Here is a 17053-nt window from a genome sequence, read left to right as displayed (position 1 = left end):
TATGTTCTGCATGATAAACCAGGAGCTGAGATTAAGGACATAGCTCATCCTTCTTTCCTGAATATTTCCCTCAATTCTTCATTCTTGTAATTTCAAATGAGTAGACGATGTTAACACTTGTATTTTACAAACCTTTCACCAGACTGCTTTCAGCATATTTATGATACAGTTATTCTCTGAAATCTCTACTCTGAAGGAAGGACCAAACCCAGTGTGATGTTTTCAGGGACTTCCACTTACAGCTTCTTTTCAAGTGGGAACCAGTGTCCTTCCCAAATCTAACAGCAGAAGAAGGCAGGCATAACGGGTGGAGAGAATGGTCTCTGAGGTTCACCTCTAGCCAGAGCCTTCTGGAGAGAAGGCACTTAGAAAAAGCACCCTGCCCGGACCCCCTGCCCCAAGTCCTGAGGGGAAACAAACCTACCAGAAAACTGTAGTCTTTATTCTAGAAAATAAACAAGAGAAGACACAACCACACAGACACTGTCTTGCATTTATTCACACAGAGGAATTAAGAATCCGTACAAATAATGAACATTGCTTTAAATACAAATAAATAGCTCTGGTTTCTAAAGGAAACAACTCTAGGTAATTCAAAGTTAAGTATTTTCTAAGTTCCTATTAAAAATAGAAGACTATTTTGCGTTAAGTAAGTCCTACTCCACCATAACCCCGTGAGGACCTAAGGATAAAATGGTGAATTCTATACTCTTAAGAAGTCACCAGAAAAATGAGAGATGATGCTCTCACCTCCCTGAACTATCCCCCAAATGGAAGGAGAGTTCGTTGCATCACAGACAGAGCTAATAAATGCAGAAAGTACTTAATAACTAAAGATATCTAAAGATAAAAAGATTTACCTTGGGGAAGGGGATGAGAGTTTTCTCTGGACTGGTTCTGTGAACTCTGAAACCTCACTATGCTCAAGACTTGGGTGCAGTGTCATGAACTCACCTATGCTCACAGGAAGACCTGAAGTCCTAGGATGAAAGCTTCCTCTTGCTGGGGCCGAGGATCGTAAAGCGTCTGTCATCACTAGGGATTAAGACAATTTACCTGGTAAAGACGCAATGGCGCTGCCCAACGCCACAGCCCATCAACCCGGCCCCAAAAGGACCAAGATCACTGACAGAAACACACTCTCAGATCTGTTCGTTTATTTCTCTCTTTCTGTTCTTGTATTTAAAATATTCAAACTGGGAAAACTTATCTGGGCCAGACAGTATGTTTTACAAAGGAAGAATCATTTTAAAGTCATGCGGTCTTTCCAGCCTTTAAGAACGACACAAAGCATGAGCTCATTACTATATTGGTGCCAGAGCAGGGCCTGCTCCGTGGACTTCCTGCGTCCACGGTGTGTCCCCTCCTCTCCCTGCACAAGTCAGTTTAATTTCTCCTACTTAGACCCCTACATGATTATTGATAAACAGTATCTTTGACAGAGATCAATATAGCAACGTTTAGGTTTTCAGAGAAAGTTTGCTTTCCTATTTAGATTGACCATGATACAATTCCAAACAGAACATTCTCATGCTATTAAAAAAAAAAAAATCTCATGCAATAGGCGCAATTGTAAAAGTCCCACGTTCATAACAACATTTGGTATATAGAAGGCAGAATTATTTAGATTTTTTAAAAATGACCACTCAAGAGTAAAAGTTGGATTTCTGAACAGAACTTCGCTGTGGTATAAAATGCTAGATTTGATTCTACAGTTCTGTTGACGCAAACAATTTTAAGATATACACCATGTTTTTCTAACTGGGATTTTGAAACAATAACCATAATTCTGAAACAGATGACCACAACTTTTGCTCAAAGAATCAGCTCCCTTTTGCCAAGAACCTTTTCTTTTTAGTCTAGTTGGAGGGATTTCCATAATAAATTCTGGAACAACAATTCTCAACATGATTCAAAGTCTCTCACTTCCCTCCCTCTCTCTTACTTTTTCTTTATATTGTAAAGACATCTGAGCACAGAAAAATGCTCCACTTTTTTTTTTTGTACAAAAGATCGATGTTAATAAATTTAGTTTCCTGACTTAGACCATATTTTTTGTTTGCCTTTCTCTCTAGCATGCTATATAATGGTTCTGGAGTCACAAATGCAAACACAACAGCCAACTAGAGCATCCTACGGTTCAAATCACAATTTTGGATCCGATCCTATTTATTCTGGACGATGCTCAATTCCACACACACTTCAGGGAAGAAACATCCATGAGAACATCCAAAAACATTATGCTACCAAACTCTAACAGTGATTGTGCTCTGTTGGGTAGTACCATTCACATCTACAAAGTACAAAGGCAGAGGATTTCAGGTGTGAAGACCAGTTTCCTTTTGCTGCTACAATAATTCATAACCATCATCTTCGAGATTTCCAAGCTGTTCGAGAATAAGGAGTAGTCCTTTTTTTATCTGGAGGCTTAAAGTAGGAATAAACAGGCGCTGCTGGGTACTCTGCGTCAGGATTTTCTGCCATCATTTTCAGCTTGGCTTCAATGGCTTTTATCTTAGCAGTGACACTGGAAAAAGGACAGCAGAGGATCAGAGTGGGCCTGAGTACATTCTGAAAATACTCATGTACTTCATCTTCCTTGTGCCTTCTTTTGCAGATCAGAGAAGCAACATGATACTTAAATACGAATATGCAAATATTTCATAAAAAACACACACAAATAACATTTTAAGAAAGATCAGGGAGGCCCTGGTGGCTCAGTCGGTTGAGTGTCCAACTCTTGATTTCGGCACAAGTCAGGCATGATCTTGTGGTTTGTGAGTTCGAGCCGCGCAACAGGTTCTGTGCTGACAGTGTGGAACCTGCATGGGATTCTCCCTCCCCGCCCCTTCCCCTCACATGTGGTGTCTCTCTGAAAATAAATAAACAAACATTAAAAAAAAAAAGGGATCAAACCTGAACCATCTATTAAATTTTTCCTAACACCCACACTCTGTTAGGAGTACTCTGCATATGGCTACATTTAATCTTCAGACACACACACATTGTTTGACACTGTAGTGCCTGGCAGATAGTAAGCAGTCAAATAATTCATGTAGAAATTGAAAGCAGGGTCTAGGGGCACCTGGGTGGCTCAGTCGATTGAGTGTCCAGCTTCGGCACAGGTCATGATCTCATGGTTTGTGAGTTTGAGCCCCGTGTTGGGCTCTGTGCTAACAGCTCAGAGCCTGGAGCCTTCTTCAGATTCTGTGTCTCCCTCTCTCTCTCTCTGCCCCTCCCCCACTCATGCTGTTTCTGTCTCAATAATAAACATAAAAAAATTTTTTTAAAAATTGAAAGCAGAATCTTGTATGAATAAATAAACAAAATGTGGTATTAGATCACATTTTGGAATAGTATTCAGCTTTTAAAAGGATGGGAATCCTGAAATAATGCCACAACATGGATGAACCACGAGGACATTACGCTCAGGGAAATAAGCCTGTCACAAAAAGACCAATTCGGTATGATTACACTTGCATAAGGTACTTAGACTAAGCAAAACCAGAGGCAGAAAGTGGGATGGTGGTTGCCAGGGGTTTGGGGGAGGTGGGAATGGGAAGTTATTACTTGATAAAGAGTTTCAGTTCTACAAGATGAAAAGAATTATGGAGAAGGATAGTGGTAATGCTTGTAACATTATAAATGTATTTAGAACCACGAACTGTACACTTAAAATGGTAGAGATGGTGGGGCGCCTGGGTGGCTCAGTTAGTTAGTTGTCCAACGCTTGGTTCTGGCTCAGGTCATGATCTCACGGTTTGTGAGCCCCACATTGGGCTTTGTGCCGATAGCATGGAGCCTGCCTGGGATTCTCTTTCTCCCTCTCTCTCTGTCTCTCAAAAAAAAAAAAAGGACCAAGACCAGGCCAAATAGAATTAAAAACAAAAAAAAGGTTAAGATGGTAAATGCTATTTTATGTCTTTTACCACAGTAAAAAAAATATTGGAAAAAATAATTCATGTAGGATTGAAAACAACATTGTAAGGTGGGTTATACTCATTTTGCAGATGAAAAAACTGAGGCACAGAAAGGTTAACTTGCCGAATATTACTTAGCTGGTAAGCAGTAGAGTTGAGATTTGAACACAATTTGGATTCAAGAGCCCATGCTATTAACTACTACATTGTACCATTTTTTGAATCACTAAATAATAATGGAAAAACACCCTGGAATTCCTACAAAATCTCTTTTTAACAAATGTGTTTGTAAATGCATTCATTTATGGAGTGCTTACAATGAGCCAGGCACTGTGCCCAGGGTCTACCTACACTGTTTCTAGTCCTTGTGGGAACACCCACATTTTATAGATAAAGAAATGCAGAGAGGTAATAATTTGCCCAGGGTTCACACAGCTAACAGACTGCACAGCCAGGATTCAAGCCCAGTTTGTTATCATCAAAACCCCTGCTCTTTCCTCTCCATTAGATTAGGAGCTAAGCAGCCCTGTATCAGAGAGAAGGGGTGAGAAGACACTGCAGACTTTGGGAGGAATTCCTTTCTGATCGAGGTCACTGCCATCCCGGGACCAGAATGCAAAGCACTCAGGCAGTGGGTATTCTATGGCCCCTGGTTTCCTCTCCATTCTCAATGCTGTCATGATCTATAGTCAGGGACAGAAAAACTCGGAAGAGGATGTATACAATGGTCTTTCAGAAATCCTCAAAAACTGTACATCTGCTCCTGTATACTCCTAATTTTACGTGGCCAATGTAAAATTAAAACCCTAGGTTATGATAAAAAAGAACACGAAGGTATTACCAAGATGCATTCCAGCACCTTCTCTTCTCCATTCATGGGATAGCCAGCTCTCTGTCTTGTAGGAGTCACCAAAATACAACCTTCTCTAATTAGGTGTAGATGTTAATAGAAAGTGTAAGCTGGGGTTCTCTGGAGTACAAAATAAATGGAAACCACTAGGCTGTCTAATATAGATGCAAACACCAAAAATAAAATTAAAGACACATTCATTGTAACAGGGAGAGCAGTGACATTAATGCAGTGGTCTCTCAACAGGAGTTAGATTTTTGAAAACCTCCATGAAAACTAATTTGTGATAATGGAGGTTGAAACTTTATGGAGAAAACAGCATAATGGATATGGTTCCCAGTGAACCTACAAAAGTCATTAACTTTTTTTTTTTTAAATTTCTGGGAGCACAAAATGGTAAAAGAGGACAAAATTAAGAAATAAATATCAATTAAGTTAACTATTATATTTAATATTTGTCAGTGACATTAAATATTTTATTAAATGTTATTTATAATATAGAAAATATAATTTAACAAATATTAAATTAAATATTAAATATGTTAGGTACTGTAAATATATAAAGCAATGATATTAATTAGTAACTGTAAATTAATTTTACTGTATTTTTAAAAAATGTTTATTTATTTTTGAGAGAAACACAGCATGAGTGAGGGAGGAATGTGGGGGGAGAAGACACAGAATCCCAAGCAGGCTCCAGGCTCCCAGCCGTCAGCACAGAGCCCAATGTGGGGCTCGAACTCACAAACTGTGAGATCAGGAGCTGAGCTGAAGTCAGACACTTAACTGACTGAGCCACCTAGGCGCCCCTAATTGTACTGAATTTTGAAGTCCAGTAGACCTAGCTTTGAATCTGGAATCTGTTACTTGCTACCTGTGCGATCTTGACCAAGATACTTTACCTTGCTAAGTGTCAGTTTCCTCCGAAATAAAATGAGCGTTCCAGTATTCTTACTGGCATTTTTATAATTAAGTGACACATGGCATGTGAAGTGTACAGCACAGTGCCTGCTTTACAGTAACCTCAATAAATCCTGGCTATTGTTATTGTTAAAATTTCTCCCTAGGCTACAATGCAGGGGAAAAAAAACCCACACAACAAAAACCCTCTACTTCTGCTCAACCATCCACTTAACTTCCCCTTTCTCCACCCGACTCTTTATTCCTTCTGTTTTGAATTAACTCCCCAGAAGTAACTGACAGTTTGTGCACACTAGAACCAACACTGCTATAAGTTGCTGAAGTGGCCCAGAGAATGAACGAGCTGCACATAACACTCTATAGAGGGGAATTCACGGCTGGGGTGGAATTAGCATACGATATGTATAATGACAAAGCCAACAAGACTCCAGGCCTGGTTAAAATGCTTGTTTTCAGCGTAAGGACTGTCTGAAGAGCCTGCGAATTCCAGTGCCAGGTGCAATGGCTGGTCCATGACAGGTATATCCAACGGGTTTTGGATGAATGAATTCTGTAAGTACATGAACTTGGGGGTATGGGAGGAGAGGCAATTACGCATTCTGGAGATTAACTAACACATCTCTCAGTATGTCAAAAGTTGACAGTTCTATTCTAAACCAAGAGTCTAAAGATCCACTAAAGTACAAATGAAGGCTTGGAACGAAGACGTGGCTCATGCCCCTGAATGCTTTGCGTCCTTCTACAGAGCCCCATCTTACCTGAGGTTAGACTGAGTGGGCTCAGTGCTGGAGGATGGCTCAAGACTGATAGGAAGGATCTTATCATTCTTGTTATGATCGTATCTCTGAAAGAAAAAGGGAAATCACTTCAGCTGAGCAAAAATCAGCCCTTTACTGTAGTGCCTAAGTTCAGAAACTCCAACCCCATCAGTGTACCGCTGGCATATTTCTAGACAATCTTAGGACAGCTTTACATTTAGAACCATGTAAAACTCCACACGGTTTTGGCCTAAAAGCTATAAATTTAGAAAAAGGAGTTTTGGTTTTTGTTATTTATTTATTTTTTGAGAGACAGAGAGAGACAGCACGAGCAGGGGAGGATCAGAGAGACAGAGAGACACAGAATCCGAAGACAGGCTCCAGGCTCTGAGCTAGCTGTCAGCACAGAGCCCGACGCAGGGCTCGAACCCACAAACTGTGAGATCATGACCTGAGTCGAAGTCGGGCGCTTAACCGACTGAGTCACCCAGGCGCCCCAAGAAAAAGGAGTTTAAAAGTACCAAGCATAACATTCATCCCTGAACAGGCCTGAGTGGAGAAGAAAAGTAGTAACAGGTTTTAGCCACTGATATGAAAAACATCCTATAGCAAAAGAGTAGTTTAATTTGATGTCAGATAATAATATAGCTCTTGTAAAAAGTAAATTAAATATTAAAGAGCAATCAGGCCCTCTGGTCAAAAAGACTGGTAGGAGAAGAGAACCGCAAGGCACAGAATTTCTTAAATGAAAGATAGGAACAGAGGATCATTTCTCTTGCATGTCTTTTCAATGAGACACAGAATGAGAAAATGACAGCTAGTCTGGCAAATGAGACTTGATTTTCTCTTGAGTAAAAAAGCATTTGGTAATTCTCCTTGTTGTTTTTATGTTTAAGGCAATGTGTCCTAGAAACAGAGAAGGCTCTGTGATTACCTGAGATACTCAGAAGGATCCAAAGTGTCTGAGCTCTGTTTTTCAGTCTGGACACCCAGCTCAAATGTTTAATTTCTGTGACCCTTTACTGAGAAGCTTGGTGGGTAGGGGCCTCGGATCAAAAGCCATGCTCCTATAGGTAAAGACTGAAGCTCCACTTTTAACTGCTACAGACCTTCTCACAGGCAGGTCTGTCAACACCTGCCACGAAGGATGCAAATAAACTCTTGGGATTGCTCTGGTCCACATCCTTCGCCACCTTCATGCCAGGTAACACAGACTGCCATTCTTTTTTTTTTTCTTTTAATGGTCATATCTTTTCCAGTGCATTTTCCCAAGAGACCAACTATAAGATGAACGAGGCCATCTGCCACTTCTTGGGCCTTGGAGACAATTCAGACCCTGCAAAGTCCCACAAATAACTCTCAAACTCTCTGGAGTGATGAGACGCCAGGGCTTTAAGCACTCATTCAAACTACCCATTTCTCAAGCATTTAGAATAAACATATTCAAACTCTCCACAGAATGGAGAGGCTGGAAGGAGTCTAATAATGCCTAAAGCAACTAATTTTAAAAATAAATGCATTTTTTCATCCAAAGAACAACCCCCACCAAAAACATGATAGAGGTCTGAGTATACACATCAGCCACATGGAAAAATCAATCAAAAACAGAATCTGTGGGTATGTGGAGAGAAACAATGAAGGAACTTAATCCCTCCTGAGATGCTTCTCAAAAGAAAAATCTGGCAACACACATGGTAAATACAAGTAGGAGACCGAAGTGTGCCTGCTCCAGATGTGAAGAGGCTGGGATGTGAACGGGTAAGTGGACAACGGCCTTCTGGAACACTCACTTAGGGAGAGCTTGGAATGGTCTTTCTAGCCCCGCAGACTTACCTTGACTTGAGCATGTGCCCATCGTACCACCAGCTTCTTAGACAGAGCCAGCTTGCCATTGAGACACTGGATGGCTTGTTCTGCTTCCTGTCCGGGAAAGGGAGGGATGTTAGTCAAAAATTCACGTGCCTCACAGGGCCTCACCAGTTTGATGGCTGCAATTCCAACCAGACTGCTTCTGATAAACAACTGGCAAAGGATTTACAATTTAAAAAAAAAAAAAAAAAAAAGGCATGATAACAGAAGGGATGTGAGTTTTGTAAAGTTGGCCAAACAAAAACACCAATCGTGGCTCTGTTACTTACTGGCAGTGGAGTAGTTGGCAGGGCCCTCCCTTAATCTCTGTGAACATTAGCTTCTTCATCTATAACATATGGATACTACTACTTGTTCCTCACTGGTTGTTGTGAGGAGTCAAAGAGTGCATGTAAAGAAAGCGTGGAGCACGTGGTAAGCACTCAACCACTGTGAGCGAATTGTTCTTATTAGGGGATTCCTTTCTATACACTTCTGTCTGTCAGGACCTACTGTGCTAAGAAATCTACTGGAACTATACCTCAGACTAGGGCTTAGACTCCTTGGATCCAAAGTGAGAAACAGTAATGGCTTCAAAGGATATGGGAGTGAAGGAAACTAGGCCGGAAAAAGCAGGAGTGAGTCAAAGAGCCTGTGAGCAAGGTGTTTGTGTGAGCCAATCTGTGCACCTGGTTTTTAGAGCCAAAACTTCCCTGACCCTTTCCCCATCAGATACAGGAGCAACAAGGTTAAAAGGAATTCCTGAAGCTGAATTAAGAGTCACTCTAGGACATTCCCGGGAAGCCTGGTCGTACTTTTCCATCCTGCCAAACCTTCTTTGCTCCATTTGTATCCACGAGGCATTCAGCCAAATGTAGCCCATGTCTACCAGGGGGTAAAGAAGCCCTTAAGGAACAGGAGCAGGAACGAGAGGAGTGGATCTGAGACTGCAGTGTAACACCACCAGACATCCCAGTCTGGTGTCACTGGGGATTCCCTTGTTCCTGCAGAGCTTGCCAGCATGGCATTCAACAGATACCTGAGTGCTCACTATGTGTCAGCCATTGGACAGTCTCTACACCCTCGCTTGCCAGTCAGAGAGACAGAAAAGAGACATTTTATTCTTCTTTGAAGTTTCATCTAGTGAATTAGAATTCACACGGCATTCTCTATTAATTCTCCAACATCAGCAGTAGTAAGATGCCAGCAAGAGGATACATGCTTTTAAAAAAATTTCTTACCTTTGTACGTCATTTCAAGGTTCATGTACTCAACAATATTATTAAACGCCAACTATATTTTCCTATGTGCCTTCATCTATTGTCTCAACTCCCTATAAGCTAAGGAGAGTATTTTTAATCCCCATTTTAAAATGAAAACTGAGGCCAAAAGGGGTCAAGAGGCTTGCCCAAAGTTCATAGATAAAAGAGCCAGCAACAGAAGCGAGGCTTTGTGACTCGTAGTCCAGTGTTTTAAAATCAACATCTATCCCCATTGTGACCACAGATTTTAACTGTCTGTAAGAAAGCTCATCACGCTCTATCATTAAGGAAGAATAAGGTATTTAAAAATGCTAACCATACACAGCATTTTTTCACTTCCCTCATTTAGAATACCAATGTATCACTTAGTTCCTATCTCATTTGCAAAAGTTAGAGGAAATGGAAAGCATTCCCAGCACTGATCAGGACAAATGACACTCTCATACAGTCTCAGAACGTACAGATACAACCTTGCTTGAAGGCAAGTGGCAGTCCTATCAAGAAAAAATATGTATGGCCTTTGTTGACACCATTCAATTTCTGTGGATACAGTGAACGTGAAAATAGTAAGAGTTATGAAGCTATTGCCTAGCAGACTGCTTACACCTGTGAATCACTGGGGACAACCTAAACAGCTAATAATTAGGGATTTAGTCAAATAACTTACCAGATAGTCCTATGATGAAATATTGTGTGGTTGTCAAAAATGGTGTTGAGTTACATATAACAAAATGTATACACAATTAAGATCTACATCAGTGATTTTTTACATATAAATAGCCACACTGGTGAAACCACAGCATCATGATACGGAATGTTTTCTGGATATGTGGTAGAGGACAGAAAATTTTTAATAGACTTTGAGTGGTAAACAGGACAATATGACCTGATTTGGGTGCTCTAAGCTCTATAGGTACATATGCATGTGTGAATGTAAAGAAAGAAGAGACTGCAAAACTGGGCTGATAAGGGAAGTCATTTAATCTATATTTTCATCTATAATTAATACACACTACTTTTATACCAAGAAACACATTCAAATACAATATTACTGAAACAATAACCAGGCAATGGCCTTCCATATGACTACTAAAGTTATAGAGAATACTAGCCAGTATCTCTATATTTAATAACATCCAAATTCAATTTCTTTATCAAGCCGTGTTCACTTAAAGGATACAATTTTACCGCAAGAAGATACACGTGTATATTATGGTTGAAGCTGAATGCTCTCTTCCTCCATATATATTCAGATCTGTTCACATTTGTTCTGCGACACTCAGAAGAAGGGTACATTTTTAAGAAATCAAAATAAAAGAGTTTGTGGGTGGCTCACCACACACAGGGAGGGCTTCTGCACCACGGGGCAAAACTATTGAAAGAAAAGGAGGCTTTGTTGGCCTGCCACTAAAGGAACAAACAAACCAGAGCAGGGAGGAGGATGTCCATGTGCTTAATGTGGGCACCCAAAGCATCTGGTCAGAAAAGTAGGTCAGCCGCCTTAGACCGCGAGCCTGGGGAGAGTCGGTTTTGAAAGCTGTTCACTCATTCGTTTACCGAGGACTCAGGGTGAGGCACACAGGGGTGAGTCTGACACAGCTCCTGCCCACAAGGCACCACGGCTCTAGTGCTCAGGAGAGAGGCCTAAGTAAGGAGGAGAGTACGGGAAGCCCGTGCAAGGGGCGAGGTGTCATCACCTGCTTAGTTTCGAAGTTGACAAAACAGTACCCTCGAGGCTGCCCCTCCAAAGCTCCGGACTTGTGGAAGAGGAAGTCAAACTGCTTCACTGTGCCAAACTTCTGGAGGAGCTTGAGGAGGTGGTATCTGTGGAGAAAGGACAGCCCATGAGCACACCGGGAATTTGGATGCCCACTCTGGCCGAAGGGGGAGATAAAAGCAGGAGATAATTTACCCTGGGGATAAAAATCTCGCCCCCCCCACCCCCACCCCGCTGCCTTCTCCCAAACTGCTGCGTTAGTTTATTTGGCAAACAGACTTGTTTGCCTCTATTTGGAATGGGAACGAGAATTGTCATGGCTAAGCGTCTGTCCAGCACAAACATACCAAACAAAAAAACCACACCTAACAAACAGCTGTCTGGCCCACAAGCACCATTTGTTTTTCTTTTGGAGAAAAGCTCAAAAATAGTGTCGATCTATTTATTTTTAATCTCTTGGCAGTGAACTAGTATTTGTGAATAACTACAACTCCATCAGGAACACATACCCACACTCCAAAAGCCGAAGCCTCCCCTATCTCAAAAATAAATAAAGTAACACACATTCACACAAACCAGAAAACAACTTTGGAAGACTTCTGTAATAGATTTCATAATTAATCATTAGCCCCGAATTGCACTCGTGAGAAATTCTGCCAAAAACCAAACCACAGCTAGCGGCACTTCCATGAAGTGCCTGAGAGTGTCAATCCCTGATGTGACTGAATGTTAGGGACAATGTGGAACCACAATGTGATTGAGGCTGGTCTCATACAGGGCAGGGGAACCTGGCCAGTCCTATAAATCACCCAGCTGTGGGGAACTCATCAACCTCAGTTGCTTTCAGACAGTTTATACTTTGGAGCATGGTCAGTTCAAGAATACTGATGGCCCAGGAAGACTTTTTTCCTGGTACGAGGCTCACCCCAAGCTCTTGCTTGCCATTGTGCCCCTCATCCTCTTCTTGGATTCCTTTCTCTAACACTTATTTGGCTTCTATAGAGCTTTTAAGTTATTCAAACAGATGTGGCCTTAACAGGTTGCTGTGGCCAATCTCAATTCCGACTTCCTGTCATCTGATGTAAGGGTGAGACAAACCAACAGCTCTCCCGTTTCCTTTTCCTTTGGCCTTCCTCCTGGCATCCTCCACACTATTCAAATGGAGTCAAGGCTTTCTCTAAACAATGCTGTCCCTGTGATACTAAAAAGGTATCAGCCCACATGCTAAATCTGTTATTACTGGGAATTCTACCCCACAGGGAGTCAGTGGAGCTGTTGTTACAGCCGCATTGATATTCACATTATTTTCTAGGAGAAAATCATCAAGATTTTATTCTTGAGTAACAATCTCCTTTGGGAGGCAGAAAGATATGAAGGGGATCATAAACTCTATATACTAAATTTGATACTAATGTACATCAACAAGCAAGCCCATTATCCTGGATCAGGTGCCTGACACAGTGGAGCAAGAAAGACATAATACAGGTCTTGCACTGGGGCAGGATGCAAGGATCCCAAGGCATACTGTGGCCATTAATCTGGTCGTTAGACCTGTTTTGAAAGGGAAAGCAATTGTAACCCCCTAGTTTCCAAATTCTCAGCTCCTCTCAGGAGACCTCAGTTGCTAGTGAGGATGTAGGCATGGATTCTCCAGGGGAAAGGGAGACATCTCAAGTGCAGATTCCTGGTTTTGATTTTTGAGTAGGCGTACAGCAAGGGTGAGCCTCTCAAATGCGCAGATAGATATGGGCTGGAAGAACCTGGGTCTTTTTTTTTTTTTTTTTAATATAGTTTATATATTTTTAAGTAATCTCTATGCCCGGTGAAGGGCTCAAACTCGCAACCCCAAGATCAAGAGTCTCACAGTCCACCAAATGAGCCAGCCAGGTGCCTGTCCTCTGGATCTTTAACTCACAGCTGCATCTTCCACGTAGTATAATGATTCAAATCTCAACACTGTGCCAGTTGCTGTGAATGATGGGTCAAACCCTTTTTTCTAAAAGACAATCTAAGGGCTACTGTGGGCAGGTCATCTTTTCATCAGTTCTATTCTGCTTAAAAGCAGGAAGGTAAGGCGATCGGCATTTCCTAGGAAATGAATTTTAATTTACTCAGAAAAAAAAAAGCCAACAGATTACTCTTTGAAAAGCTAACAAATACATTCTGCCCGAGAAGCGCGACCTTAAGATTCCAGGAACATCTGCTTAGGTCTGTGTCTTTCAACTTCTCCAGGATTTCTTTCCTTGTTTGATAATTTCTTGAAATTATCGGAACACCGAAACAAAAGGAATGAAATGTTTACTATTTTGCTTCCTGGAGATGGGGACTGTGAGCTCTGATAGTGAAAAAAAGCCCGAAGAGGCTTGCTTTCACATCTGCAAGCACTTTCACATGCTGCTGAAGTACGGGAGGGCTCAGGACTCAGAGCCTCGCTTCACTTCATGAAACGTGTGGCCCTGCAGCCTTCAGGAGCTAGTACACCAGTCCCAACATGTTTCTGCAACTTAGTGTTTTCCATAATGGTCTTGAAAATGGCCTTCCTGCCTAATGGCACAGAAGTAATTAGTCTACACAAATGTTAAAATAGACACCTAGACACCTACTCCTTGTCAAAGACTGTAGTAGGCACTTGAACCATTCAGATGAATACAACCAGGTCCTTGCCTTTCAAGGACCTCACATTCTGGTTAGAAGACAGAAATATGCAATCAAAAAAATTGCAAAACGCTATGATACTTGCACATAGATATATGTGCATGAGCACACAGATGAAGAGGCCCAATCCTGCAGGGAACATGGTGGTTACTGAGTATCAATCACAGTGCGAAGAAATGAAGGTGAAAGGGAAACTGCTTCACTGGAAGAGAGCTGCATTGGGCAGTTAAGAGATGAGCTGAAAGGCAGGCAGGGAACAGACTGAAGGACGCTGGTGTTCTTGGTGAGGGAATTTTAATTTGATGCTGTAGACAATGGGAAGCCAATGAAATGATATTTAAGACTGTTTTAAATGGGTAATTTGTTTTAGAGAAAATTCTTTAAAACTTATAGAAATTATTATTTGCTGGGTCTTTATGTTCTATGTTATTAAATAGTACTAATGTGTTTCAAATTTAAGTAGCAAACAGCCAAGGCGGACTCATGCATACCAAGGCATTAAAAGAAAAGCAGCATGAATCATGAAGGAAAAATAAGAATGGGCTGAGAAAAACAGGGTTTCTTTAGGGTAAAACACACATTCATGCATGGACTCCCCTCTTGCATTCTCTGAAAGTCCACCTCAGAAGCACATTTCCACCTGGATGGCTCTCCACTACTTTTAAGCTTACTTAGTATAACCCAGAATGACCTCCCCTCCACAAACTGATGCCCTTTCCAGCTATTCCACCAGTCAGTGTGGACAGGATTCTCCATTTCTTAGGCAAGAAATAGCAGGGTCATCTTCAACTCCTGTTCCCCTTCCTTCGTCTCTTAGACTCACCTACCAGTTTCCAAGTTCGTGGACTCTACCTTCGTGATCGACTGGCCTAATTTCTGGCAGTCTTTCCTAGCTTATCTTCTGCATCAGTCTTTGCTCCTCCAACCCACTCTGCATACTGATGTCTCATTTCTCCAATAAAACATCACTTTCATGGTGTAAGCATCCTGCTTCACACCTCCTAGTAAGTCTCTTCTACAAGTTCAAACTTCTTGTCTGAGTAAATTTTATTTATTTATTTATTAAAAAAATTTTTTAATGTTTTATTTATTTCTGAGAGAGAGAGAGAGGGAGACAGTGTGAGCTGGGGAGGGTCAGAGAGGGAGAGAGAGATACAGAATCCGAAGCAGGCTCCAGGCTCTGAGCTAGCTGTCAGCACAAAGCCCGATGTGGGGCTCGAACCCACGAACTGTGAGATCATGATCTGAGCTGAAGTCGGACGCTTAACCGACTGAGCCATCCAGGCGCCCCTGAGTAAATTTTAAAGACCCTGCATGAATCTGATAGGACTGTCTATCTCACTGCTTCTTTCATTCTCACTTAGCATTCACCTTCCTTTAATCAAAAAGGTTCTCCTGACAATCTGCTCCCACAGTCTTTCTTATTTTCGCTCACACCTTCCACTTAGAACACTCCTTTTTGTACAATTTTCGCGGCTTTGTTTCTTCTCATACTTCTCATGAATTGTGCAGTGGCTATTCCTTTGACTTTCTATATAAAACATTTAATATTTGAAAAAGAAAGCCAGGATTAATCCTTTCAGAGGAAACCACAGTGTGGAAAATAGATACTATCTAAGGACATTAACTTTTTTGGCTTCTCTGTTTCAGGCACTAACAATGACATTTGGAGGTACTGTTTACCCTGGGATGAGACTGGATCCCACAATCTTAAAAAAGTCCTTATATTTTAAAATTTAAAACAGGACACTTTAGGTTATCATTGTTCAGTTAAGTGGACTATTAGAATATCTACACAAAGAGCACTAGGTGATGGGGAATTAGTCCACGGCTATTTCAGTATACTGAGTTAACTCACTTAACTCTTCCTGTCCTGTAAAACACGGACAATATTAACTGTTTCCCTTGCCTCACAAGGTTGTTATGAGCATAAATAAGAGAAACTAATACGTTAGAGCCAGAAGAAATGTTCTCATCATAAGTTGAACATTCTCACTTTGTAGATGAGAAATATGAGGTGTAGTGTAGTTGGGAGGAATCAGAATAGAGTAGAAAGAACATGGGTATGGAACCTGCTACCTCCACAAATCATAATACGTCATCATTCCCTTAAATCTAAATCTCTATGACCTATTTAGTCCTATAGATATCCCTGGCAGCTCGCATAGCCATGAAATGTAAGTACTGCAACCACAGAATACTGAATCCAAACCAACATGAAGCAAGATATCAGAGTCCTAGACAGTCAGTTAGCAATGCATATTCCTCTGAGAGGAAATTGATGGGCATCCCGTGTAACCTGAGCAGGACTCAGATGGATAACTAACAAGCACATACACATAAGATGACTCGAATTAATTACAAAATAAACGGGAAAATTGAGTGGAAAGTCTACTTTTTTAAACTGTCTCTGTTTTACATATCCTTATAACCATTCATGACAGTAAATATACACTATAAACTGTCTTCTAACAAGAGGTGAGAGACCATTTGTATATGAGGGGCATTCAGATTAGTTTATAAAGAGATCAGGAAGAGGGACGGTAAAGAGCAGGGGAAGTACAGGAAACAGACAAGAACACGCTGAAGGGGGAAGGGGGAAAGAGCAGGCAGCAGCAACAATTTGTGGGTGGGGTTTAATTATGAAAACTGGAAAACCCTCTGCAAACTTCTCTAAAGAGTCATTAGAAGTTTATTTTTTTCCTTTTTTATTTTTTATTAGTTTTTTTTTCCCCTTGAGAGAGAGCACAGGTGCAAGTTGTGGGGGATGGGCAGAGAGGCAGAGAGAGAGAGAGAGAGAGAGAGAGAGAGAGAGGAAGAGAGAGAATCCTAAGCAGGCTCCCTACTGTCAGCACAGAGCCTGGCGTGGGCTCAATCTCAAACTGTGAGATGGTTATCTGAGCCAAGATGGAGTTGGACACTCAGCTGACTGAGCCACCCAGGTGCCCCATGAGTCATTAGAAGCTTGAAGATCTGGATTCAAATACTTTTTGAGATTGGACTACAAGCCAGGCGCCCATAGTCACATAAAGTTATAACATGCAATCCTACAATGTCTGGAAATGACTGGAGTTTGATAATTCACAAAGGCCCATCATTACCCACCTTGAGAGGAACAGGAT

General features: G+C 41.3%; 1 protein-coding gene across 4 annotated transcripts in view; it reads right to left on the bottom strand.

Moving 5' to 3' along the window:
• Positions 1-479: 479 nt before the first annotated feature.
• RBM18 (RNA binding motif protein 18) overlaps positions 480-17053 on the bottom strand; it is a 21948-nt gene continuing 5374 nt past the window's right edge. For all 4 annotated transcript variants that reach the window (XM_039234654.1, XM_039234655.1, XM_039234656.1 and 1 more), the window contains exons 3-6: positions 11257-11383; positions 8283-8369; positions 6450-6535; positions 480-2527 (exon numbers count right to left, since the gene is read on the bottom strand). In XM_039234654.1, the coding sequence (XP_039090585.1) occupies positions 2368-2527; positions 6450-6535; positions 8283-8369; positions 11257-11383 (460 nt within the window). In that variant the 3' untranslated portion in view covers positions 480-2367. The remainder of the gene's footprint in view (positions 2528-6449; positions 6536-8282; positions 8370-11256; positions 11384-17053) is intronic.

This window comes from Hyaena hyaena, unplaced genomic scaffold (genome assembly GCF_003009895.1).
Source record: "Hyaena hyaena isolate Hyena2069 unplaced genomic scaffold, ASM300989v1 scaffold_90, whole genome shotgun sequence".
Classification (NCBI taxonomy): Eukaryota; Metazoa; Chordata; class Mammalia; order Carnivora; family Hyaenidae; genus Hyaena; species Hyaena hyaena.
The sequence above is the reverse complement of the archived record's forward strand: the minus strand, read 5'-3'. Positions and strand labels throughout refer to the sequence as shown.